Here is a 24856-nt window from a genome sequence, read left to right on the forward strand (position 1 = left end):
AGAAGTCGAAAAAAGACAAAATCCATCCAATCTTGAACAGTTAAAAACCCCCTGAGTTTGAATTGATTTTGGCGGGCGTCTGTTGCTGGCTGGCCCAAATGCCTTTCCGGTGATGATAATGATGATTGCGATTCTGATTAAATGGGACAATATAGTTTATGAAAGGACAATTAATTAGCTCGAACACTCTTTTTGGGTAGTGTTGCGTCATAAAGGTATCTTTTGCGATGAGAATATCTCAAAAAAGTCGCTGTAGATCTTATACAAGTCCTGTATTTACGCATGGCCAGTTTTATGTCACCATCTCAAGAGCAACATCAGATCCAGTTCTTACGGTTGAATGTAATCAGCAAAAAAAAATTGATAACTGTTGTTGTTGTGCAAACATCATATGATATACACAGCTACAAAGGGAGCATCAAAGGTTGTTCCCAAACAGAGACAAGCTGAAATCTTGCAAAAATGCTCCAAGGTCAACGTATTCAATCCTATAAACAATATCAATATGAATACTACTGGTATAATCGCATTGATCATATTGATATATGCGAGATTGCTCTCAAACGCAACAAATCATTCTCTTTTTTGGGATGCCATGCCAAACCAGTCTTGCAAACAACCCAATCTTAAGGAACACTGGTAAAACAAAGCAGCTGGGTCGAGCTTGCTTCCTCAAGCTTGAAGTCCCTGACTTGGGCTACCCGCTGAAAGTTAACGCCCACTGGCACCAGTTGCTAAACAAGTACATATTATATATCATGCAATATTTGAAGAAAACTCACCCGTTCACATTATATTCGTTATAGATTCATGTCCAATTATGCCCACGTTTGGCGGTGTGTTCATTCCTGTCGGATGGGAGATGAAAAAGGGTAATTACCTATGCTTTGTACGATGGTCAACATGGTACATCTGCTAATAAAGCTACTGCATCATGAAACTATACCTTACAATATCGTGATATAGTATATGGGTTACATCAGATAAGCCTTATAGCTTTTGAGCGACAGATTTAATGAAACACGCTCTGATGTTGGTGCTACATGATAAATCATTATCAAAAGCTCAACATCTTACGACACCTTGATAGAATATACTTGTTGAATGAGCGAGCAATAGACACTACGATAAGAAAATTATAAAATTGTCATATATTAGATGTATATCTGTAAGTTGGCATTGTCTTAATCAAAGTACTCTCGGTTAAGAACTATAAACACTTACATGTTGCTTTCATAAGCTGTAATTCCATGACAGTAAAAACCGTATGACGGCAAATCCTGGGCAAATTGCCTTATATTTGACCGAAATGAGAGTCTTAGCTACTCGCATATACTTATTAACAAGCTCCAGGTATACTTGATATTGAACGAGGAGATGATTGTGGATCAAATGATCCAAATAGCAGTGCATATGATAGGATTTTGATCCAATTAATGAGAAAATCTTTCGGCCTGTTGTATCAAACCATATTATTGTACCACGAAACTGTCAAAGCAGGTAGGATTGGATCTCTTTCCCCAAAACTTTTACCAACTAATAAGATTCTACCGCATGAACGTGTATCCAAACACCATCACAGCCTCCCTTCATTCCATATGACAGCATAAGTAGCAGCTTCTCTAACCTTGTGCCAACTCCCGACAGTCTCTATCAGCAATTCAACAATTGGCCTAGCAACAACCAATTCGATCATCAGGACATCAAGGAAACTGACAGATCCAATCATGCAATGTCTTCATCTGATTTTCTATTACATAATCACAAGAGATCGTCTCTTTCCTTTACTGCCATCAACAACCGCTATCATTACAGGAACGGGTCAATTTAAATCAGGATATTCCTTATTCTTGTTGGTGACCATGGTGGCCATGTTTGGCTCCAACCTGGCTGGTGCGTTGGAGGCATACTTTACGACACAGCATAATTAGGAGCCTTACTTGGCATACAAATTGTTCACTGGCGTTGGGTACATACTAGGCGCACTTATTATAATTGCTTTGAAATGAAAGATCAACCATGGTCATTTGCTCTCGAAGCTGTGAGAGATCCAGGCACATTATTGAATTATTCTCTATTAAAACACCGTTCTTCCATGTCCAATCGACTCCTGCTTTGCAGTGGGCTCTGTTGCCCTCTGTTTATTAATATATTACATTGATTTAGCTCTCTTTTTGTTTCCAACGCTTTCTTTCTGTTTCGTTTCCCTTGTTCACTAACAATTTAGTAATGTCTTCTTCACCACGATTCTGGCAAAAGCTGGGGATAGGAAAGCAGCATAAACCAACATCCTCTTCTACTGTAAATTCAGGTACGAACAATTGAGCTGGATACTACAACAACGAAATTCATGTATCTAGCAGATAACCAAAGCCAGGATGGCGCATTTCTTCATTCTTCAATTTCTTTCTATCATCACCAGCAAATAAACCACACGGATGAAAACCATGAGAACATGAAAATTAACAACAATATGAATAATGGAAAACAAGTGAAACGTTTCAGGTAAATTAGAGTTATCTCCAAGGAAAATTCGCTCCTTAATCAATCCTTGTCCTACAAATATTGCCAAATACAACAGTAGCAATATTTCATTACGACACAGAGCAAGCTCAGCTTCATTGTATCAGTTGCAACAACAACAACAGCAGCCCAGCTCAGAGAAGCAAATAAGGAGAAGTTCCTATACAAAACCATTGAAACGTATAGATCCAGGTAAATAGCTGACTTCATGTGATTTTCAGTAGTACAATTGCAATTGTCAAATAACAAAATCATACAGACAACTCATTCATGCCAATCAATACCAGCTTTAAAGTGAATCAAGATATGGCTGTAGGTATGTTGCTGCCGTTGTCATGCAGTTCAGGCACATTTTGATCCAACATGATATAGAAGCTCAGCACAGCATCCGAAAAATGCCATCTTCCATTGGCACCACATCAAAATTACCGACATCTGGATTACCAACGAGAAAACAATCATGTATCGATATCTCTAATACCGGTAACAATAAAAGCACGCCTCCACCGCCTCCCTCTGCACCTCCTCGCTTAAAGAAAACCAAAAGCAATCAATCTCTCATGTCTACATCTACTACCACGTCTGCTGGAAGCAGGCCCAGTGTGGAGTGCACTAATAAGTCTAATAGTAACAGTAGCAGACTGCGCCAACCCTCTCCTGCTATTTCTCATACTAAACTGCTTGTCAGGAGCGAAAGTAACTCATCGCTCCATCAGCATGTAAATAAGAAAAAAAGCCTCCCAAATATACCTCCTCCGCCACATTCCACAACCAACAGTAGCAGTGGAAACGATGAAGATGATGAAACTAAATCCTTTCTCACAAGAACTTCATCAAATGGAAGCACAGCTACTATTGACAAGCGAAGCAGTAGACGTAAAAGTAGTCTAGTTGAGAAACGAAAGAAATCGACTACAGCAGTAAATGATCAATGCGGAGACAACTTTGTCATGGAGATGCTCAGGGACGAATTAGAACGTGAAAAATCCTCAACAAAAGCACTACAAGGGCAGAAAGATGGTATATTTGCACAGTGCCTAACCCATCTAGAAGTGAAATTAACTAGTCTTTCAGCTATTTCTAAAGATTTGGACTATTTCTGTAACCTGGTGGACGAAGTGACCGAAGAAAAAGATGAATACAAGCGTAAATACGAGGATGAAAAGGTATTTTGGAGCAAGCAAGCGCTGCAGCTTACGCTAAACTCTAAACATGTTGCTTACAGAATCAAAACAAGCAACTGCAAAAGACAATTAGAGACTTGGAATTAAGGTAATCCTGAAACTCCTATAAAGCAAGTATAATCTAAAAATGTATATATGCAACAGGGCTTCTTCATCATCTTCCATGACATCCAGGGATTGTTCAGGAGAAGCTATAGCCCAGTTACAAACTGAATTACAAGTACAGTGTTTAAAAACAAGACAAAAGATGATGCATGAGCTGATATGTTTACATTTACTTGTATACGTGTACATGTTAGAACTTGCAGCAACAAACAACAGAGGAACAGTATGCATATTATAACAATTTGCAGTATAAAAACGAAGAAATCAATGTGCTCAAGACAGAACTGAAGCAAGCTCAGCGGCAGATCCAAGTGCTTCGCAAAACCATGGAACAAATGCTGAGAGCAGAAGGAGGAGGAGATGATTTTGAACCTAGAAAAAGGTAAACAGATTGAGCATTTGTCCAAGTATATGCAAAACATGCACTTACATGAGAATTGTCTAGTTTCATCGTGGCAGAGCCAGCAACAGCAAAAGGAGAACACAAATGCCTGCTGCTACAAACAGGCTATCACCCAGATCACAGTAACTCAACAAGCCCGCCATCGCCGTTGCCATGTTATCATAATGAGCTGCATGATGATGATGTATTGTCCATCTCATCTAAAGACTCGTATCATAGCAACAAGAGCCATCACCAACTGAAATTACAGTACGAGTTTCTAAAGTACGATGATCAGGACCATCATCAACTGTCGTCGCTTGCCAAAAGGAGATCAGAAGATTTTAGCAAGAAGATCGCCATGTCGAGACGACGAAAAGATCAACTAGAAGAGATGCTTGGTGAAGTGGACACTCAATTGAACAGAGTCAAGCAAAAGATCAGACCTTCCCCGTAATAAAATATACAAATAAACACTAAAAATCTTTTATTTATTATTTTTTTATTTTAAATGATTTTTTCTTCCACAACTTCAATCAAATGATGTATGATATAAGAAAATTTAGTAACCGAGAGCAGCAATGGAAGCATTGACATCCTTGAGGGCATCAGCCTTGGACTCAACAGCCTTCTTTTGGATGGCAGCGAGAGCAGACTTGCGTTGGTAGTAAGCAGCAGACTTGGCCTTACGCTTCTCTTCGAGCTTGGCAACAACATCTTGGTACTTCCAGCCAACTTCGTGAGAGATACGACCAATGGTAGTGTACTTACGTCCGGGCTTGAGACGGAGGACACGGAGGGCAGCAGGAATGACCATACGCTTCATACGGTCATAGGGAGCAGGAACACCTTCGAAAAGCTTGATACGATCCAAAGCAGCGGCACCACGAGCAGTCTTGTGGGGGACCATACCACGGATGGCCTTATACAAGATACGAGAGGGAGCACGGAAATGGAAAGGACCACGAGTAGGGTTGACGAGACAACGCTTGTTGAGGTAAGCGTGATACTTCACTATTGATTGCATGGACTGATTAGTCGATCAATTCGAATCAAGTCGATCAATTCGAATCAAGTGTTCCATCACAAACACACACACGCTCTCTCTCTCTCTCTCTTCCCCCCCTTTTTTTTTCAAGCTGAATGACATGCCCACATCACACAGATCATTCTGCCTACTCTCTCATTCTAGTACACACACGCCCACACACATATATATAGAAAGATCTACAACATACACTTGTTACGGAAGAATTCACCAGAAACGTTCAAGGCTTCACATCTGACGACGACAACCTTTTGACCATTGAGGGCTTGCTTGGCGATGATGGAAGCAAGACGTCCGAGCAAATGACCCTTGCCATCAATAATAACGGTCTGTGTAATTTTTCAAATTGATTGATGTGATTTTATATTAGTCTGATTGCATGAATCCATGTACACTTGTGTGTTATATACCTTTTCGAAGGTACTCATAGTTAAAGTTGTATGAAATAAAGAGACAGAGCAAAATTTTACAATTCACAAGTTAATTTCTTGACTAGTAACTAAGCCACTATCCAATTCGACGTTTAAAATTTTTTCTGGGCAGCCTCCCATTCACAAGTTTGCCCATCATGAATCACCATAAATTTATGGATCAATCTAAAGTCACGAGAAAGACATCCTTCATTCATTCATCCTGTCAAATGTGTGCTTTCTTCCTGAATAGAATGTAACTGTACATTATGAGCTCTTGATCTAAATACTTGGAACGAGATCCAGAGGCAACTTTTTTGACATTGAAAGTGCTTTGTCATGTATTGCATTGGATCTGATGTCATGAATGAGTGAGATGGCCACTCTATGTATTATCACAGTGCCTACAATGATATTTGATTACCAAATAGCAATTGAGAATGTGCCATCGAAGAAGTATCTTATGAATGAACACTCTGGATGATCTAAAATATTAGTTTCATGAAGGCATGGCTATATCTTGCCTTAATTTTCAGCAGCTAGCGTCTCACGTTGAGGTACATCAGGGTCTTCAAAACCAGCATATGGCAAGGTCAGGTATTCTCAGAGGATGCTAATATGCATATATACATATACCGTCGTATATTCTCATAAACAAAAGTGGAAGAAATCTCAATTTGATAATTTCTACGAGATTCGTCCGTCAGAGAATACCAAGAGACAAACCCCTTATTAATTTCATCAAATTACATCAGTTGACAGACATTTTTAATAAAAATGTCTGTCTATACTCTCACCAAGAGAATGTTTAATATAAAGGTACGATTATTAATTAATCGCTTAAAGAAGGTAATACGTTATATGTATCTCTCAAGGTTGATTGAAGACTTGCTTAGGACTGTAACTCCAAAGCCTTCTAAATGACTTGAGAAGCCTTTCAAGCACATGGAAAAGGGAGTAAATCAGGAGCAAAGGTTATATTACTGCTCGAATGCAATGCACTCGCCTCGATTAGTACTATTGAGGCAATCCAGAGTGGCAAATATGAAGAGCCCTTAACACTTTACTTGGTATTAAATGCACTTTTATTCTACACAAACATAGCAAGTTAGCATTCCGTCTCATGCTATTTTCTACGTTATGCTCCCTTTTCGATGATCTTTGCTACTGTAAAGTATTAAATGCCTAATTCACCATATCTCTCCCTGTTCCATTCGACTCAAACAGTATAAATAGGGCTTCACATCCACCAATGCCCATGTTCCAGAATTACCTCTCTATATTCATCAACCCATCATCATGTTGACTGTATTTCGTACTCTGTTTGGTGTGCTTCTCTTATTCAATCTGATCTCTGCCTCTTTTATGGTAGAAAGCAGACCTATTGTGGACAAACGTGGTGTAGGTCATGTAGTGGATATTGTAGCAAATTTGTTTCGAGGTACTGGCACGTTTTTCCATCCGGTAACTGAAGGCGGTGCTATTGGATCGTGTGGGCCTATTGAAAATGATCATAGCCGAATCTGTGCCATGAACATAAAGCAGTATGGCCAAGCATCAAAAAAGAGCCCATGGTGCTTTTTACAGCTGCGTGTGAAGCATGGTGGTAAAAGTACGGTGTGCACAGTAACTGACTGTTGCCCTGGTTGCGCAGAAGGTATATATATATATATATATATATATATGTCTATTGAGAGAATACAACAGTACGGCTCATACCATTCAACAACATAGGCTCACTGGATATGACACCTCAAGTCTTCAATGATCTGGCCCATCCCAGTGTTGGCGTTATTCCAATTGAATGGTGCATCCGTGGTTATCGTGGCTGTACCTGATTACAAGCTACATGTAAATTCCGTATTTGTACAATAAATGGTATCTTTATTTCATCCACAAAACGATATGAGGATTTGTATGTTGCGTATAGTTATGTGTGTGTATACTGTATATCATACTAGCAAGTGTCAGGTGTTAACTGAGAATAGGCAAAAACTAAGAGTAGAGATGTTTTAGTCTTTGATTCAGTACAGTGAAGATGAGATAACTTACATTGCCCACAATGACACTTGGTAAATCAAAAATATCTCTCTTGATGGTAAAGCAGAATGTACATGGTACTGGTTTTTGCTGTGGCGTACGCAAAATGCAAGAGTAGCTACAGGCCTTATCTGTATTATCAAATGCGTGTGTACTGAACTTTTCCCAGTATTCTACAGCTGACTGATTTTCCATCAACTACGACTCGTTTAGTACACGCCCGCGTGCTCTACTGTATCCTGTTATGTTACCTCGTAAATATATGTTTTTTTGTTCAGCAGCATGTCTCTTGTCCACTGAGTGAGAAGCGAGAACTCCTTTCCAACCAAACACACCTCACCCGTTCTTCTCCACACAACAGTGGGTGTTCCAGAGAAACTAATCAGCTTTTCGTATTCCAGCAAGGTTCTTTGAATACAGCGCTCCATAAACACCAGGTCCTCCTCTGTCAAATTCATGATCAACGATAGAAACGAAGGTCGAAATAGCGATAATGATTTACTGATTCGCATCAAATCTTCACGCCCCATACGATCCGTCACATATTGAATCAGGTAATGAAATCCCTCTGCGTAATTGAATGGTCTTTTCACACTATTGTACACAGCCTCGGGTGTGTTGCCACAATTGCCCTTTCGCCTCGATGTTGATTTGGTACTGGCAGCAGAAGACGTGCTATCTCTTTTCATGGGTGCAGTAGGTGGAGATGAGAACTGCTGTGGTTGAGGCTGTGGTCTACGCATGGGCGATTGGAACTGCACTTGCTGCTGCTGTTGTAGTTGATGCTGGTGGTGAGGAAGAGGGCTTGTAGGCGATGAAGTGAATGGAAATAATGCTGAGAGTGCTTGAAATGTACTAGGAGAAGATGCTGCGGTAGTGGCTGTAGTATTAGTAGTAGGTGTGGTTGCGGATGTCGTCAATGTCTTTTCATTCATTTGAACCGTAGTCGGTGTGGTCACAGTTGTGGTAGTCGTAGTAGAAGACGAAGGAGGGCCATCCACCAGCATGTTGCCCAGTATACCGTATTCCAGCCCAGTTGTCTCTGATCCAAATCCAAAATCAGTCAATGAGAAGTTGAATAACTGCGATGTATCTATGAAGCTGGTATTGTTGTTGCCTACATGTATATATCACATATGAACATTAGTAGTGGAGTGGGAGCGATCCAGAATGTAGACAACATACCATCGGCAGGCGTAAATGGCACATTGGCATTAGGTGAGTACAGCTCCTCGTTGCTGTCCATGGCATTCGTAGCAGGCGTATTCAGTTTCATCTTTTTGCGGTTGTTGTCTGAACATGTAGTTGCTAAATCACGTTTTATACATCCTTGACAAGGTCGGCCTTTCGTACAAAATAAGAAACGTGAGAAATACAGCTTTCATGTTACAATTTCATGTATAAACGCATTTACCTCCATCACAACTAAGATGAGCCTACGGATAAAGGTTAGTGTGGCTCATGCAAATAGCAGCCTTTGTAGAGCTTACCTTTTGGCAGTGCGTGCATGATTGAACTAGATTTTTTCTCTTTTCAATTTCGATTGTGGGATGAAAAGCGAAATAGTTTTGGTAGGCAATTAAATCAGGTCCACCCACATTCGATGTTGCTGCTGCTGCTGATGCTGTTGTGGATGATGAAGACGACGATACTCCTTGAGACATGATGTGCAAAATCAGTAAGCAAATGTGCTTGTAAAGAGTGATTAAAAAGAGAGAGAGAGAGAGAGAAAGAGAAAGAGAAAGAGAAAGAAAGAAAGAAAGGTATACAAAAAAAAAAAAAAAAAAAGTTTGTTTATTATTGTTTTCATGTCGTGTGTGGGGAGAATCTGGCACCTGACCTTTTTTACCATACACTTTTTTTGCTTGCCCTTTGTGCGACAATGCTCGAATTATTTGATTTAGTATTCACTTCAACTTGTAGCATTCAACTTGCCCAATTCAGTTCAATTCAGTGCGCTACAGTAGTGCGGTTTGGCTCAGATGTTGCTCTTTTCCAGTCTGATCGACCTTCATCAAAATGAACCCCTCGAAATCCCCACTTTTTTCCCTAATGAATGTGTTCCAATTGGAGTACAGAGATGTGCGTTTAAATTAGGGATGTTTGTTCAACCAATCAAGAACGTTGTCAATCAGGTTTTCTCTCACAAATGCTACTCGAAAAAATGCAGCTCTCCTACCAGATGATGGCAGTGAGGTCGATGGAATCGCTTCTCCTGCTCTTTAAATAGATATTGGGATCTAGGCAGGCCAGTCCAAATGACATGGCTCCGTCTGCAGTAGGTATGGTCTCGGAAGCACGGCGTTACTCGGTGCAAATGTTGACGCTGATCAGACATGCATGAGGTGGCGCTTTTTTCTCATGTCTTACAATCAAGGTGGTAAGGCTCAAGGGGATTGCCAGGTCTCAAGTACTGCTTGTGAACAGAAGGCACCAAAGATCTGAATCTCTCACACTGTCTATTCTAGCTAGAAATGAGGTATTGCACTTGGATCCATGACATGTGAGTGTATTTCAGCATAAAGCAAGTAGAATTTATCTCTGACTCGTATCTAGTTCAATTCAATGTCTCATGCCTTGCTGATTACATTGAAAGCAAGCAGTGTTTCGTTATGTAGATGGCATGACAAATCAAGGTACCAAACTACACTTCAAAAGGCGAATCTAATGTGACTCTTGGGATACTTATCTCTGCTTGAAAAAAAGATCATCTAAATTGATCAACATCTCTGCGCTTCTTTCTCATTTGTCAACAAAATCACAGCAAGAAATGTCAAACGGTATGTCCTGGACGTTTCACCATAAAACCATACTGATCTTTATGCCAACAGATCGCCAGGCAGCAGCTAATCCAGAGCTCACAGACAAATCCTTGAAAAATAAATTTCGAGGTTTCGCCGCAGGAATGGCGTCTGGCATTACAAAATTAGCAGTGGGCCATCCATTCGGTATGTAGCATATATCCACGCAACAGTGCACGAGTACTGAACTATATACAGACACTGTCAAGATTCGTATGCAGACGACAAGCAAATCAGATGGCAAATTCAAAGGCCCATTGGATTGCTTTCTCAAGACAATCCGACAAGAAGGCCCAAGAGCTTTGTACAAAGGTGCTACTCCACCACTTGTCGGCTGGATGTTCATGGACAGTATCATGTAAGTGTTGTGCTGGATGTTGGCGCCGTATCCGAGATTGAACCTTAGTGTCTGGAAGGCTGGGCACGTTGCATAATGCTCGAATGATCCAACAACAGTGGAATGGAGATAAGCCTCTCAGCATATTTCAGCATGGTTTGGCAGGTTTGGCAGGAGGCATTACAGTGTCCTTTGTCGCAACGCCAGTGGAACAAATCAAAGCAAGATTACAAGTGCAATACGACGCTAAATCGAAGACTTATTCAGGTCCCATTGATTGCATCCGGAAAGTGGTAATTTCATTTCCAAGGTGTACATGTATCAATCCAATGTGCCTGACTGTATCCCTTATTAGGTGCGAAATAACGGTATATTTGGGCTGTGGCAAGGCTTGACACCTACTATGCTATTCCGTAGTTGGTTTTTCGTCTTCTGGAGCTCGTATGAAGTCTTTACAACACAACTCAAAAAGACGAGTTTAACAGACGGCAGTATTACCTTTATTGCAGGCGGTCTTAGTGCCACTGCATTTTGGATAGGCGCGTTTCCATCAGGTAATCCATGGTTGGTCATATACACAGACAGCATACTGAATGAGTCATTTACAATACAGACATGGTCAAGAATCGCTACATGACGCAACCAGATGTATCTCCTAAAAAGTTCCCCACGCCAACCTCCGTTGCACGTTATGTATACCAAACAGAAGGCCTCAAGGGCTTTTACAGAGGCTTCGTGCCTTCATTTTTGCGTGCATTCCCTACCAATGCCTCTGCTGTATTCATGTTTGAGCTCGTCATGAAGCTGCTAAGCACCAACAAATTAGAAAATGAGCCTCTTTAGACATAAAACGTTGATTGTATTTATTAATTAACCATGTTCATTTGATTGCATCCCTTATTTCTTCAATCTCTTGCTTAAATCCTTGAGGATCTCATTCATGCTCTCCAAATGATGCAATACGGATCGCTGGTACTGACGCTGTTCTTCAACGTAGGCTTGATCGAACTGAATGTAGTTGAAGACAGGAGGAGGAACGGGTGCAGCAATGTATTGAGGAGGAGGTCCAGGCATTGCGGGCGTGATACCGCGGCTAGCGATTTCAACAGGTTTTTCACCTGCCAATCTTTGAATGATCAATCGCTTCATACGCTTTCTTTCCTTCTTGGATTCTTGCTGAATGAGCTTATCGGCCTTTTCACCCTCATGCTTGTTTCGCTATAAACGCAAAAGATGTAAGTAGATGGCTACATATTACTAGGCAAATTTTTAAATTACCTTTGTCAAGGCCGCAATAGCCGCCTTTTGGATACTTTCTTCCTCCATGTATCTTTCCGAAATTCTGTCTACAGCACGTCTGCAGGCATCATAACGAAGTGGCGTGTCATTGGGCGCAACAGCATTGACAGCATCCACAATTCTTTGCCATGCTTCAGTGCTCTTACCCCAGGGAGCTCCAGGTGGAAAGTGTTCAGCATACTTTTGCAAGAGGACAATTTGCTTTTCAGGCGTCCATGAACCACGATTCTTCTTGGATTCTTCAGCATCATCACCATGGTTATTTTTGTTGCCGTCGTTTTCACTTTCGTTGTCGTTGTTGTCCTGGTTACCAGCAGAAGTATCACTTTCATTATCTTCCACGGCTATGGTTTGAGTCGCGTCGGATACTGGGAATTCTTCTTCTTGCGACGTAGAAGCGGACGTGGATGGAGCGGCAGACTCTGCTTCAGGTGTGCTAGCCTTCTTTGCCTCAGCTGGCGTTTGAGTTTGTCTGCGAGGACGGTAAGGTCTGATTTGGAGTGTCTCTCTTGATTTACCCTTTCTTCTTGGAGCCATTTTAATGATAAGGAAAATTGATGAAAAGACTTAATAGGAGGGGGAGTTTGGTTTTCGACTTGTTTTGAACACGCAATAGTCGAATTAGCCGTGTCACAATTGCAAAAATCTTCATGTGAGCCACTCATCGTTCAATATTTACGTGGGGATCAAGGAGCCCCCCTCCTTTTTAGATGGGTTGATTTTTTATAGGTCGATGCCCCAGCCGTAAAAGCGAAAGTACAAACAATTGGCGAGAGTTGTATTTCAACCAGTGTGCATAGGCAATGAGGGTCTTTCTGATGTGGGCATATAAATGACAGTGCACTCTAATGGCTTTTGATTTGCAATTGGGCGCTATAGCAACAAAAAGTTCGCTTGTGATCATGAAATATGTTTCGCAGTTGACCAGTACGTGATGTAATAGTGATAGTAGGGTGGGTGTGATACACAATTGCTTGAATACATGGCTTGCTCTGAATATGATCCATAAGCAAAAATGCATCATAGCCCCTTCATTCAATGGCAAGCATCATATTCGTTGGTCTTTTGAGTCTTGTTGGCTGAAGGTGGAGCATCCTAATTAGTCTACTAACAAGGCATTAGCAACCGTTCATTGGCATTCAGATTGCATGAAGGCTCATCTTTGGGAAAGATCTTTGTGTAGGACCCAGCCTCTGCAATTTCGCAGATCCTCTCTTGATAGGCTCCGTTTATAGTTATATGAATAAAGAAGCAGCGCCTGGCTGTGAACCTGACCTTTCTAGGATGCTACCGGCTTGTATCAATGGGAAAAAATCATATACAGATAGACTACATACTCGGAATACCTCTTGCTATGCAAAAGCATGCAAAATATAGCAAAATTTAAAAGTATTTGAGCCGTGATTTCTTGTGTTAGAAGCCGTTTTAGACTACCAGAATAGCACCAAACAATTGCTCCCATCTAACATTCACTTTCTGACACCTTCGCTCAACTTTCTTGATCCCTAAAAAAAAAACATGGCCAAAAATCGACCTCAAACCATGATGGATACCTCATGAGAAATATCAAAAATCAAACAATCACGTTTTTGACCCCAAAAATGAAGACTTCTACTATGGTATATATTAATTCAAACCACTTCTCTCGATTCAAAGCAGCCTCTGAAGCCATCTTTATGAGATTTATATATATACAGTCTTGATATATTCGCCGAAAGCATCATTTCTTATTTTCCAAGATTACTCAATAAGCTTGCTCAAAGCAATTACTTTCTATGGTACCATAGGATGCGCCTTGAAAAGTACTCCAAAGATGTATTAGAAAGTATGGGATGATTATGACGACTTGTATAGTCCAATTATCCAAAATATGCGAATCAATTTAATTTTGAACGAAATCTGACCAATCTGGAGGAAAAAAAAAAAAAAAAAAAAAAAAAAAAAAAACCACAAATCGAGGTTTTAATTAATTTTGGCGGTAGGCAGTATCATCAGTGCTATGCTCATAGCAAGGTTCCACATCTCGAGTATGAGCATTGGCTCTTTGAATGCTAGCTTTATATGTCTAGAATTCTATTCAGCATAGTCCACATACTTTGAACTGGCCGAGACATGAAGCTATTTCGACACTGTATCTGGGTATCACAGTCATGATCTGCAAAGAAAAATTGGCTTTCAAGGCATAAACAAAGGCTGTAATTACTACAAGGAACATCCCAGTACCTCAAAAGCTACGCATTTACCTACGACTATTGTAAATGATTCTTTTGGAAAGACTTATATCGCTGTGAATCTAGAAACTCATAGTTTATTGAAGGGCAAATCTGAAGATGGAGATCTACACCTTGATTGGTTCACAAAGAGAGGACAAAAGCGTACAATCTTTTTGCCCTATTTTTTGGGTTTTCTTTCTTCTCACAACAACAACAACAACAACAACAACAACAACAACAACATGACCATACCATCAGCAGCACCGTTTTTCACCTCCAATGAAACCAGTAGCTGGCTGCTCTACATTTTGACCGATTCTGCTTTACCAACAGGTGGCTTTGTTGCATCTTCAGGCCTTGAAGCGAGTTGGCAAGCAGGACTCATCGATAATGAAAATCTGGCAGCCTGGGTCACCACCTCAGCACACAATTACGCTTCCAACACCAATTGCTTTGTGAGAGCTGGCTATGAAGCACCTGACCATGAAGATCCACTGGCCTATTTGATTGAATCCGACAATATATGCGATGCAGTGATGGCAGCCAACACAGTAGCTCGAAGAGCATCCTTAGCACAAGGCATCGCCATGCTAACTCTATATCTAAAGTGCTTTACAGATAGCCCTGAACATATCACAGAGAAGGAGCATCAGCGAAACATGGAGGTTGTTAAAAAGTGGAAAAGTATGATTCGAGGCGAGAAGATCGATGGCCATTTTGCCATTTGTTACGGACTCATTTGTCGATACCTCAAAGTGGATCTCGACAACACGCTTCACTTGTGGCTCTACCTCTTTACTCGTACTATTTATTCCAGTGCGGTTCGATTGAACGTGGTGGGACCTTACGAAGCACAGAAATTACTATTGCAATCTAGAAAACCCATTGAAGTGATCATCAAGGAGACCAAAGATATAGGTATTGAGGATTGCTGTCAGACAAATCCACTTTTAGATGTATGTCAAGGCATGCATGATAGACTTTATTCTAGATTATTCAACAGTTAAATAAATGAAGAGGGATGTGATGGGGGGGGGGATATCTTAAACTCTACAATTAGTAAATGCCATGACCAAGATATCGGTAGCACCGACTTCTGACAAGCGATCCATAATATCACCCTTTTGCTTCTTTTCAATCATGGCGGATACAGCAACCCAGCCCTCATGAGAATCCAATGATGAGACAGTAGGCCCTTGACGGCCAGGAGTCATTTGAACAGCACGAGCCAAGTTGTTGCGCTCGACATTGTAAGTACAAAGCACATACTTGCTGGCAGTGATGACACCGCGAATGCGAGAGGTGATTCTATCGATGAGTTCCTGGTGCTTGGAGTTTTTGTTGGACATAAGAACAGATTGAGTCTCCAATAATGTATGAATATCGTGAAGACCAGCTGCACGCATCGTTTCACCAGATTCGACAAGATCAACTAGTTGACATGTTAGACAACCGACAAATGATGTCCCCCCATCCTTAACTTACTGATACCATCAGCGAGGCCCAGGGCGCAAGCTGCTTCTACAGATCCAGAGACATAGTTGATAGTTGTCTTTGTGCCCTTGGCAGCGTCGATGGGCTCAAATACCTTTCTAGCAAAGGCATCAAAGCTAGTGACGATACGCTTACCAGCCAATTGTTCAATTTCCTTGAAATCACCCTTGACAGGCACCTGCACACACAGACGACATTTACCGAAACCGAGTTCCATAATCTCAGTGACCTTGTCTTGTACTTCGTTTTCAACAATCATGTCCTGTCCAGAGATACCTAAATCAACGTTGCCCTCAGCGACGTACTTGGGGATGTCTGCAGCAGGCAAGAAAATAAGAGCCATGGGCAAGTTGGTGCTCAGAGCAATGTCTTGACGAGAACGACGGTTGAAGTGGATGTCAGATCCTGATAAGAGTTGCATACATTGCTCGTAAAGGCGGCCCTTCTTGGGAACAGCAAATAAGAGTCGATTGTCGAGATCCTTGACGAAATCCATGGTGTTTGTGATGAGAGTTGGAAGAAAAAGACTTTTTTTTTTTTTTTTTGGTTGCTTCTACCATTATGACTAAATAGTTGGTTTTACTTGTCAAGCAACGTCACAGAGAAAGGTATAAAGAAGATCCTATGGATACCAGTTCTCATCAAATGCCTGCCACGAAGAGCAGTGTAACTGTAGTGAGCCACTAGTCAATGTTGTTGAATCAGTAGTGTGGCATGCTTTGATTATTTGTTAGAGCATAAAACTTGGAAAGCAGACACTCAAATGCTTTTTGACGGTGTCAAATGTCAGACCGGAAATGACCTTCTGATGAATCCAATGGATGATTTGGTCTTGCTTGGAGCATGTTGAAAAGGGCCAGTTTCCTGCTTAAGGCCTCTTATCACTCACATGCCTTGAATTTGTGTATTTGAAGGCAAAGCAACTCTTTTTCATTTTCTGACTCATATTGAATCACATACGCTTATCGGGAGTTGATCTCCAGATGCTTGAAAGTCGCTCAGTTTGCACAGCCATTCAGATTCCATGTTAAAGGCATGAGCAACAGTGTGTATTTTATTATATACGAGCCTTTGGCTAACATCGCAGAATCTATATGGTTAAAATGTTATAAGAATCTTGGTTGTTGATTGATATAAAATCACCAAATAGATGAAAGTTTATGCTTTGGATGGTTCTTTACTTTTGCTTCGCTCCGGTGAAAATCAACCTGCAGAGCGGCAGCTCGCGCTACCGATTGCCCTTGCGTATCTTATTATAATACTACTATATTCATGTTGACCCTCTACTTACACATGAAAACCCTTTCTATTATCTGTGGATCTGATTCTTATGTGATGCTCTACATCCATATACACGTAGCTATTTCATATACGGACAAATATCATACAGATATTATCCCTTTTTAGTCAAGAATGTATCTAATACAGCAAAATCTGAGTGCATTTGAGCAGCGTTTTCTCGCGCTCAAGGCCCTTTTAGATCGTCTGAATAGCACCAAGTAATTGTTCTCATCTAGGAGTTACTTCCTGACATCTTTGCTCAACTTTTTGGGGACCAAAAAAACATGGACAAAATTCGACCAAAAAGCATGAGGTACCCCTCATGGTTTTCATCGAAAATCTAACGATCGCGTTTTTCATCTTGAAAACGAAGACTTTTACTATGGTATATCTTGAATCAAAATGTTTCTATCGATCTAACGTAGCCCTTGAAATCATCTCTGTGGAACTTTGAAATGTAAAATTTCGACTTTTTGGCCAGAAACCTCTTCTCATATTTTCATAAATTGCTCAATAAGTTTATTCAAAACATCTGCCTTACTTAGTACCATTGGATGCGCCTTGAAAAGTGCTCCAAGAAAGCTTAAAGAAGCAAAGGGTGATCATCATATTTTATATAGTCGAATCTGGCAAAATAGTTCAATCGAGTCGAAAACCATCCAAATTTGGCCAATCCGGAACAGACCCTGAGTCTGGATTTTAACTAATTTTGGCTGGTGGGGCTGGCAGGCAAACTCAATGCCCTTTCATAAGGCAATACAGTAATAAATGCTTTTGAAGCGTATGGAAAGTAGGTGGCAAATCATAACACTATTGTTTATTATGCTATTTTCTTGCATTCTATATTTAATAACGTTAGTCTGGACATTGACGATTATGGTCTGCACAGCATGTCTGCAGTAAATAGGGAAATCTCTGAGGCTTCGGGTCGTCGTTCAAAGAAAACGTTGACAGCATTGAGCAGAGGAAAGAGGGTAGAAATAACAGTAGTTTTTATTGATTGATTGTAAAATCATTAATCATATATGAGCCAAGTCTGACAGATGCCTGGACACTCAGTTTCCATATTATTAAGGTTGTAAAAGTGCCTAGGGACTGTATAATATGATCTTTTTTTTTTTTTTTTTATTATATTGCGAGCATGTTGATAAACAAAAAAAAAAAAAAAAAAGACAAAAGAGAGTGCCTGATATGAATGAAAAAGAGGTAAAGCCTATTTTACTATTTTCAACCAAAAGCAGGTACAGATCTAATAACAGAGATTAAGCCTCCCTTTTTCTGTCTCACTGAGATCATGATTCCACTTACTTGTTAGATTGTGCAGGACTTCCCACTGCGGAGCTAGCAGCACCAGGACTCGCGAGGGCATTGCTGACTAAACTGTTGGGGCTGACCATGGTATTAAGGCTATTGGGAAGCATGCCATTGGGTGTGGCTCCAAGGGAAGCTTGACTACTAGCAGGTTGAGTGGATTCCTTGATAGCCAACAGTTGCTTTGCACGGAATGCCTCATAGTGGATCTGTGCAGTTGTCTCAATCAAGTCTTGGAGGTGAGTGCGAGTCAAGAAGTTGCGGAGATAAATGAATTCACAATGCTCTTCATTTTCGACTAGATATCCACACGAAAATCAGATTTACAATGCCATAAACAACCTGTCATCCACTTACCGTTGATCACGCCGTATCTGTTCTTTCTGCCTCTGACTGGTTTACCATCAATAACAACATTGCGCTCCGAACCGACGATAGCAAAGGGCAAGAGTTCCTATCCAAACGTATCAATGGCTCCATGCTGTGCTCAGGTTATCGCCAATGAACTTACTCTAATGCTCTCGTTCAAGGCTTGTTCTTGCTCATCATCCTCATCGCTTTCATAAGGGTATAATTTGATGTTGTGGAATACGAGTTCTGCCTTGATCTACAAAGGGAGTGCATTTTTAGGGGATTTTTTTTTCCAAACGAGAAATGTGAGTTTATATTTACTCTTTGCTTGAATGCAGCACGCTCATCAATGGTAAGTGAATCAGACTTGGCAATCACAGGTACGACATTGACAACTTCAGAGAGCTTCTTGAGGACGACAATATCAATAGGCTTCAACCTAAACAGAAGAAAACAAATAAGCAATCATGACAACATACACATGCGAAGGCTCCTATATTTACGCATGTCCTGTGGGGCCAATAAAGAACAAACAGCAGTGGACTCTGGTATCTTGGATGTAGCGATCACGGGTAGCAGTTAACTCTTTGCGCAAGTAGGCTGAATGTTGGTCTTTGATGTATTTGATAATGGGCTCCCAGCTAACACGCAATGCAAGTTTAGCACGACTTGGTCTCAACTTGCTATACGAGTGATCTTACCAGTTTTCGTTATTGACCTGATCTCCGTAACCAGGGGTATCAACAATATTGAGTCTGAGACGCACTCCGTTCTCCTCAATCACTGCAGCATTTTTAGTTGTAATTAGAAATCAAAAATTAGGAGAGAAGTCAAGGGATAGTTACAGTGGGATACAGTTTGGATTTCGGTAGTCTGTCTTGGCGGTTCATCAGCAGAGAGGCGAGCCTTGCTTTCAATCAAGTGAGAAGCAAAGATGGTGTTGACCAAGGTGGATTTACCCAAACCAGATTGGCCTGTAAAAGAGGTGATTTAGCATGAATTCCAGTGCTACTATAGCGTCAATTGTACCTACCCACTACCATGACATTAAAGTGGAATCCTCTTTTCAGCAGCTTCTTTTCAATTTGCTGCGTGATGGTATCAAACCCAACATAGCCTTCCAAGGCAGTTTGAAGTGAAGACTATATAACAGACTTTATATTAGCATTTGCGCACACGTATAACACTGGCTAAGCATTGATGGGATCAGTTACCGCAACAGGTTCAACAGTTAATGACGAAGATGACATGATGGATTCTTGTTTGTCAAAAAAGAGCAACAAGAAAGAAAGAGAGCAGAAAGCAAACAAAAAGCAAGAAAAGAGATGGGATACAGGAATCAAGGAGATAAAGAAAAGAGGGGCACAAGGGAGTAAAGAAAGGGGCGATGATTTATTTGGAATGTGTATATCATCAATACGGCTGTAACTCGTTTTCTGCAGTCAGGACACTTCTATCCAAGCTGCCATCTTGACAACTGCCTGGCTTCCGTTCGACATGTTTATTGATCCCATCCATTATGCTAGCAGTTCCTAATGCTAAACAACAGAGTCACGAGCATTTGATTATACCTCTGTTACAAACCTAGTAGAAAACAATTTTCTCTGTTTTACTGGATCCAAACAACACCATGGTAGCCAACACAGAGAATATTAGACGCCTCCATTCATACTTGAACTTCAAGTCGCGTATCAAAATCACCGATGGCAGAACATTCATTGGCACCTTTGTATGTATTGATAAGGAAAAGAACATTATTTTGGCTCATACAGAAGAATTTCGAGGAGGTACGTTTGGTTCATGTACAGATCGTTCCAATGCTGATGGCATACCATAGCTGAGAAACGACTTGTTGGCCTCATCATGATTCCTGGAAAGCACATTGTAAAGATTGAAACTGAAGATTTGGATGTCTCCAGCCACTCCAACAGCAGCAATGTGGATTCGCCCATGTACACCTAATGCAATCCTACACACACTGTATATATATATATATACCCTAAGCTCTACACTGCATGCCGCTCTAGACCTTATACTGAATAAAACGAACATGTACCAGGAAATTCAAGTACAGTGTGATCGACATGGATGTGTTTATTTGAAATAGTAGATGGCATAGATATTTGTAGTAGTTGTATCAAGTTTGCTCTGCTGATAGATGTTTCCAAGGATCTTGTGTCATGCTTGGTAGATAGAACGCTGCGAAACGGTGTTCAATTGCCTCTGGTGTGTAATCGACATCCGGATGATAGGCAGGCTGTCTAGGCGTATGTTGATGGAAACCTCCTCTGCCTCTGCCTCTACCTCCACCTCGACCTCGACCTCCACTGCCTCTTGATCCGCCTCTGAATCCGCCTCTGAATCCGCCTCTGAATCCGCCTCTGAATCCGCCTCTGAATCCGCCTCCGCGCCCTCCTCTTGACTGATATGATTGTTGTGGTGCTTGCGACATGGATGGAGAAGAACAAGGTACAATTCATTTTGAAATTGAAAGTATGGTTTACTCGCCTTCTCCTAAGCAACAAGCCACTTGGTGGTGGCTGCAATTGAATTCTGCATAATGATCAAGGATACCAAATGCCATCTTGCTCTATTTTAAAAGGACAACCAAACTACCAATTGTGCAGTATGATGCACTGGTCTATCATATAACAAGAGTAAAAGACACAGCAAGCATGCCGTCCAGAGCAATGCATGTACATGCTTTACCATATACCAAAAATTACATCATGTGTCAAACCAGCCAAAACTCAATTTATCAAACAACAACGTGCTCCCAACATCGCTGGACAATGAGCTGAGCTCTGTCTCTGTCTCTTCAGGATGATTTTTCCAATACGGTTATGTTTTTACCGAGAAACCCAAAAAATTAATAATAGAAACAGACTAAAAATATCCCTCGCGGCTATTGTGTTCTTTCCTTTCGACCTTTACCTCTTTTTATCTAAGCAACAGTATGGGTAGAAGCGTAGAAGAAGCTTACAACAAATGGAGATCTAAGTAAGCAATTGAGCACAGCATCCATTCATGCGCATGTTAATGGATGACATAGATATTTGCGTGCGTACGGGGACGGTTTCTATGTCTACTACAAGGAACCGAGTGAAGGATGCCCAGAAATGACATGCTCAGAAGCACATGGTAAGCACACCTATAGAGGTCGATAAAGAACGTCTATTTATATCTCATGTAGGCTACGGCATGTTGATTGCCGTGCTCAAGCGCAATCAGCAGGACTTTGATGGATTATACAGATATTTCCTGCAATGGAAAAATTCAAAAGGATTGATGCAATGGCAACAAAAGAGCACAAAGACTGGATCATTCGTGCCAGGCGATCAAGGAGGACAGAACTGTGCAACAGACGGTGATGTGGATGTGGCCACTGCTTTATTTATTGCTGGTAAAGTCTGGGGAAGAGGTGGTGCTCAAGGAGAATACGATTATCACGCTGCTGGCTGTGCACTGGCCGCCTCTATTTGGCAGTACTGCTTTAATCATGATACGTTTATGCCTTTGGTGGGCGATTGGGCTGATCCAGGAGATGAAGCTTATGCTTTGACAAGACCCAGTGATTTCATTCTGAGCGGGTATTTGATGTTTTACCATGTAAGTCTTTAAGGGATGAATTCACCATATACTTGCACACTCACTCATTATCAGTGCGATCAAGAAAGGCAACAGACTTGGGGAAATGTCATCCATACCATTATCAATACATGCCAAGCACAATTGGCTTTAAACCCGCAAACAGGCTTGATTGCTGATTTCTTGACCTTGGATCCAAGAACAAAGACATACAATCCAGTGCATAAAGAAGTCTTGGAGAGTAAGCATGACCCCGATTACAACTGGAACTCGTGTCGTGTGCCTTGGCGGTTGGGACATTATTACATGCTTTCAAAAGACGAGCGACTGTTACCATTACTACAGACAGAGGGGCAATTCTTTGCTAACCAACTGGCTAAAGATGGCGACGAGTGCCCTATCAGAGCTGGCTACAAGTTGAATGGAAAGTGTATCGCCGATTATAGCGATCTTGCATTCAGTGCGCCTGTCAGTTTCTTGTTCTGGGTGCTTGGTTGGCAGCAGCAACTGCATCAATTAATGCGGTATATTGATGAGGATGATGAGTGCACGTATTTTGGAGAAACAATTGCCATGCTAGGATTTTTGCAAGCGCAGGTACCGTACTAATAAATTCCTCTCCAACATCAAAGTGACCTGATGCATGCTTTGCGCTACATACGTACAAATGTACTCTATGAATCGACCCCCCCCTTTTTTTTTGTAAGGCTCTGATAAACCTTATACATTAAGAAACAACCCCTACTTTTCCGATACATCTTATTTTTAGACAGTGAACGCAATAAAGATATCTTTTTTGTTTCTCCCTGATTCAGCAAGCTTTCTTTATCCAATGTATAGTATAATATATTATATCGCATTTCTTTTGACTGTGATCACAGTTGCTATGACGGATGAAGCAACGACAAATGTGCTTGTTACCATTACCAACCCAAAGGCAAATCAAATACTTATTCCAAGCCAACAGCTTATTTTCCAATATACCGTCAATGGTGCATCTTCAAGTAAGAGAAAAACATGATATTCGGTGTTTGAGGTACTCATATAGTGTATCAGATGGAACCAGTCGCCCTAATCCTGCTCCCAACTATCCATCCTCTCTCGACGTCTATTTCAAATGGACACAGAACAGCCAAAATATTCAACTTAAAGCTGCTAGTGGTTTGGCAACCGATGTGGTGGCAGGTGGAAGTAGTAAACTATACAACCACCGCTGGAAGCTCCCTAATTGCCGTTTCTTCAGACGCTACATGCCATCTGAATGGTCGTATAGTTTAGTATTTGATCCACAATACCCGGATCCAGCAGCCAATAACATGTCTAAACCGGTGCACACTCCTCTTGTACCTTTAGGCCCTAAACAATCCCAGATCACTATCCCAATTTCTATCCTGTTCAATGCAACAGCCATGGCAGATTCCCATCATAAAGGATGTTAGGTTTTTAATAATTCAAATAAACCATTATTTCTCAAAGTATCTATTAGCATCAATGTAAGAATCCAACCCACCTACATCAATACGGCCAGAGATGGGATATGTGGAGATGGTGTAGCGAGGGTAGAGATAGGCGAGGCACTTGCCAGTGGCATCATACGCTTCCTTGGGAGCATTAGATTCTCTGCATGCTGTGATAAACTCGTCAATGATTGGCAGCGACTCTTTGCGAAATAGGTAAAAGCAAGGGCAGGCAGATCGAGCATTAGTTGCAGTAGGTTCAGGTTTCTCGAGAAAACTTGTGATGGCGCCCTGTTGATCTGTCTCGACGATGCCAAATTTATGTACATCTTGATCGGTCACTTGATAGGTTGTCACTAAGCAACTGGATGGAAGCTCACTGAATGTCTTGAGGAACTGAGCCAAATCAAAATCATGCAAAAACAAGGTATCTCCACCTACAACCAGCACATCCTGTTGCATCAAGTCAAATGCTTTAATACCAAACATGATGTCAGGAACAGCACCGAGACGGGTTTCATTGGTAGTTGTGCCATCGCTGACAATATGCTCTGGTGGAATCGCATGCAAGGAAGCCCATTGCTTGAAGGCATCGCAACATTGTCCATTGGTTACAACATAGATGTCCTCTTGTGCTGATATATGGTGCGATTCAAACAGCTCTATCCAGTGTGTAATCAGTGCATCTTTGTCGCCCAGTGGCAAAAGTGCTTTGGGCACGCCCAGCAAGTGATTGTATTCTAATGAGGCCCTCAAATCTCTTTGCAGACGCGTGCCGTAACCAGCTCCGAGAATCAATACTAATACGAGATGTTAATGCTTGCCCACAGAGCGAGATGTGCGTATGTTTTACCTTTGACCATGATTTAAATGTGTGAAAAACTGGGAAGAAGACTGAAAAATGGGGGGTTTTTTTTTAGTAACATTACACTGCAACCAGTGCTAAATGGCGCTTTCTGAAATCAATGTGCGCCTTTGAGCATCTCAATCCGCGCATACATTAGAATGGCAAAATGCGCATATTGACAGGCT

At 41.2% G+C, this 24856-nt stretch overlaps 14 protein-coding genes across 14 annotated transcripts; 7 read left to right on the plus strand and 7 right to left on the minus strand.

Annotated features, from left to right (window-relative positions):
- Window positions 1-2793: 2793 nt before the first annotated feature.
- ATC70_009626 (C2H2-type zinc finger transcription factor) lies at window positions 2794-4651 on the plus strand (the record flags this gene model as incomplete). Its single annotated transcript, XM_064828855.1, has 6 exons — window positions 2794-2839; window positions 2896-3689; window positions 3749-3795; window positions 3852-3927; window positions 4007-4194; window positions 4258-4651. 6 exons carry the CDS (start codon window positions 2794-2796, stop codon window positions 4649-4651), a joined length of 1545 nt encoding a protein of 514 aa, XP_064686057.1.
- A 105-nt stretch (window positions 4652-4756) lies between these two features.
- Window positions 4757-5670, minus strand: ATC70_009627 (uncharacterized protein; the record flags this gene model as incomplete). Its single annotated transcript, XM_064828856.1, has 3 exons — window positions 4757-5208; window positions 5433-5571; window positions 5653-5670. The coding sequence occupies 3 exons, from the start codon at window positions 5668-5670 to the stop codon at window positions 4757-4759; spliced, it is 609 nt and encodes a 202-aa protein (XP_064686058.1).
- A 1281-nt stretch (window positions 5671-6951) lies between these two features.
- Window positions 6952-7490, plus strand: ATC70_009628 (uncharacterized protein; the record flags this gene model as incomplete). The annotated part of the gene is made up of 2 exons (XM_064828857.1): window positions 6952-7309; window positions 7387-7490. 2 exons carry the CDS (start codon window positions 6952-6954, stop codon window positions 7488-7490), a joined length of 462 nt encoding a protein of 153 aa, XP_064686059.1.
- A 136-nt stretch (window positions 7491-7626) lies between these two features.
- ATC70_009629 (uncharacterized protein) lies at window positions 7627-9356 on the minus strand (the record flags this gene model as incomplete). Its single annotated transcript, XM_064828858.1, has 6 exons — window positions 7627-7647; window positions 7705-7890; window positions 7944-8809; window positions 8878-9036; window positions 9107-9128; window positions 9183-9356. 6 exons carry the CDS (start codon window positions 9354-9356, stop codon window positions 7627-7629), a joined length of 1428 nt encoding a protein of 475 aa, XP_064686060.1.
- Window positions 9357-10462: 1106 nt separating this feature from the next.
- Window positions 10463-11673, plus strand: ATC70_009630 (uncharacterized protein; the record flags this gene model as incomplete). The annotated part of the gene is made up of 6 exons (XM_064828859.1): window positions 10463-10472; window positions 10524-10640; window positions 10692-10851; window positions 10910-11123; window positions 11186-11384; window positions 11444-11673. 6 exons carry the CDS (start codon window positions 10463-10465, stop codon window positions 11671-11673), a joined length of 930 nt encoding a protein of 309 aa, XP_064686061.1.
- Window positions 11674-11727: 54 nt separating this feature from the next.
- ATC70_009631 (uncharacterized protein) lies at window positions 11728-12666 on the minus strand (the record flags this gene model as incomplete). Its single annotated transcript, XM_064828860.1, has 2 exons — window positions 11728-12048; window positions 12109-12666. 2 exons carry the CDS (start codon window positions 12664-12666, stop codon window positions 11728-11730), a joined length of 879 nt encoding a protein of 292 aa, XP_064686062.1.
- A 1918-nt stretch (window positions 12667-14584) lies between these two features.
- Window positions 14585-15349, plus strand: ATC70_009632 (uncharacterized protein; the record flags this gene model as incomplete). Its single annotated transcript, XM_064828861.1, has 1 exon — window positions 14585-15349. The coding sequence occupies one exon, from the start codon at window positions 14585-14587 to the stop codon at window positions 15347-15349; it is 765 nt and encodes a 254-aa protein (XP_064686063.1).
- Window positions 15350-15385: 36 nt separating this feature from the next.
- ATC70_009633 (uncharacterized protein) lies at window positions 15386-16332 on the minus strand (the record flags this gene model as incomplete). The annotated part of the gene is made up of 2 exons (XM_064828862.1): window positions 15386-15774; window positions 15828-16332. The coding sequence occupies 2 exons, from the start codon at window positions 16330-16332 to the stop codon at window positions 15386-15388; spliced, it is 894 nt and encodes a 297-aa protein (XP_064686064.1).
- A 2012-nt stretch (window positions 16333-18344) lies between these two features.
- ATC70_009634 (uncharacterized protein) lies at window positions 18345-20029 on the minus strand (the record flags this gene model as incomplete). The annotated part of the gene is made up of 10 exons (XM_064828863.1): window positions 18345-18366; window positions 18426-18726; window positions 18786-18882; window positions 18940-19035; window positions 19101-19218; window positions 19283-19420; window positions 19481-19562; window positions 19625-19753; window positions 19813-19921; window positions 19994-20029. The coding sequence occupies 10 exons, from the start codon at window positions 20027-20029 to the stop codon at window positions 18345-18347; spliced, it is 1128 nt and encodes a 375-aa protein (XP_064686065.1).
- Window positions 20030-20409: 380 nt separating this feature from the next.
- Window positions 20410-20741, plus strand: ATC70_009635 (uncharacterized protein; the record flags this gene model as incomplete). The annotated part of the gene is made up of 2 exons (XM_064828864.1): window positions 20410-20566; window positions 20617-20741. 2 exons carry the CDS (start codon window positions 20410-20412, stop codon window positions 20739-20741), a joined length of 282 nt encoding a protein of 93 aa, XP_064686066.1.
- A 175-nt stretch (window positions 20742-20916) lies between these two features.
- ATC70_009636 (uncharacterized protein) lies at window positions 20917-21231 on the minus strand (the record flags this gene model as incomplete). Its single annotated transcript, XM_064828865.1, has 1 exon — window positions 20917-21231. The coding sequence occupies one exon, from the start codon at window positions 21229-21231 to the stop codon at window positions 20917-20919; it is 315 nt and encodes a 104-aa protein (XP_064686067.1).
- A 504-nt stretch (window positions 21232-21735) lies between these two features.
- Window positions 21736-22976, plus strand: SNX3_2 (Sorting nexin-3; the record flags this gene model as incomplete). The annotated part of the gene is made up of 4 exons (XM_064828866.1): window positions 21736-21779; window positions 21832-21920; window positions 21973-22388; window positions 22443-22976. 4 exons carry the CDS (start codon window positions 21736-21738, stop codon window positions 22974-22976), a joined length of 1083 nt encoding a protein of 360 aa, XP_064686068.1.
- Window positions 22977-23253: 277 nt separating this feature from the next.
- TRM1 (RNA methyltransferase tRNA(m5U54)methyltransferase) lies at window positions 23254-23806 on the plus strand (the record flags this gene model as incomplete). The annotated part of the gene is made up of 2 exons (XM_064828867.1): window positions 23254-23371; window positions 23424-23806. The coding sequence occupies 2 exons, from the start codon at window positions 23254-23256 to the stop codon at window positions 23804-23806; spliced, it is 501 nt and encodes a 166-aa protein (XP_064686069.1).
- Window positions 23807-23830: 24 nt separating this feature from the next.
- Window positions 23831-24687, minus strand: ATC70_009639 (Aminoacyl-tRNA hydrolase; the record flags this gene model as incomplete). The annotated part of the gene is made up of 2 exons (XM_064828868.1): window positions 23831-24624; window positions 24678-24687. The coding sequence occupies 2 exons, from the start codon at window positions 24685-24687 to the stop codon at window positions 23831-23833; spliced, it is 804 nt and encodes a 267-aa protein (XP_064686070.1).
- Window positions 24688-24856: the final 169 nt, after the last annotated feature.

Source organism: Mucor velutinosus (genome assembly GCF_035048745.1).
Source record: "Mucor velutinosus strain NIH1002 chromosome Unknown tig00001563, whole genome shotgun sequence".
Classification (NCBI taxonomy): Eukaryota; Fungi; Mucoromycota; class Mucoromycetes; order Mucorales; family Mucoraceae; genus Mucor; species Mucor velutinosus.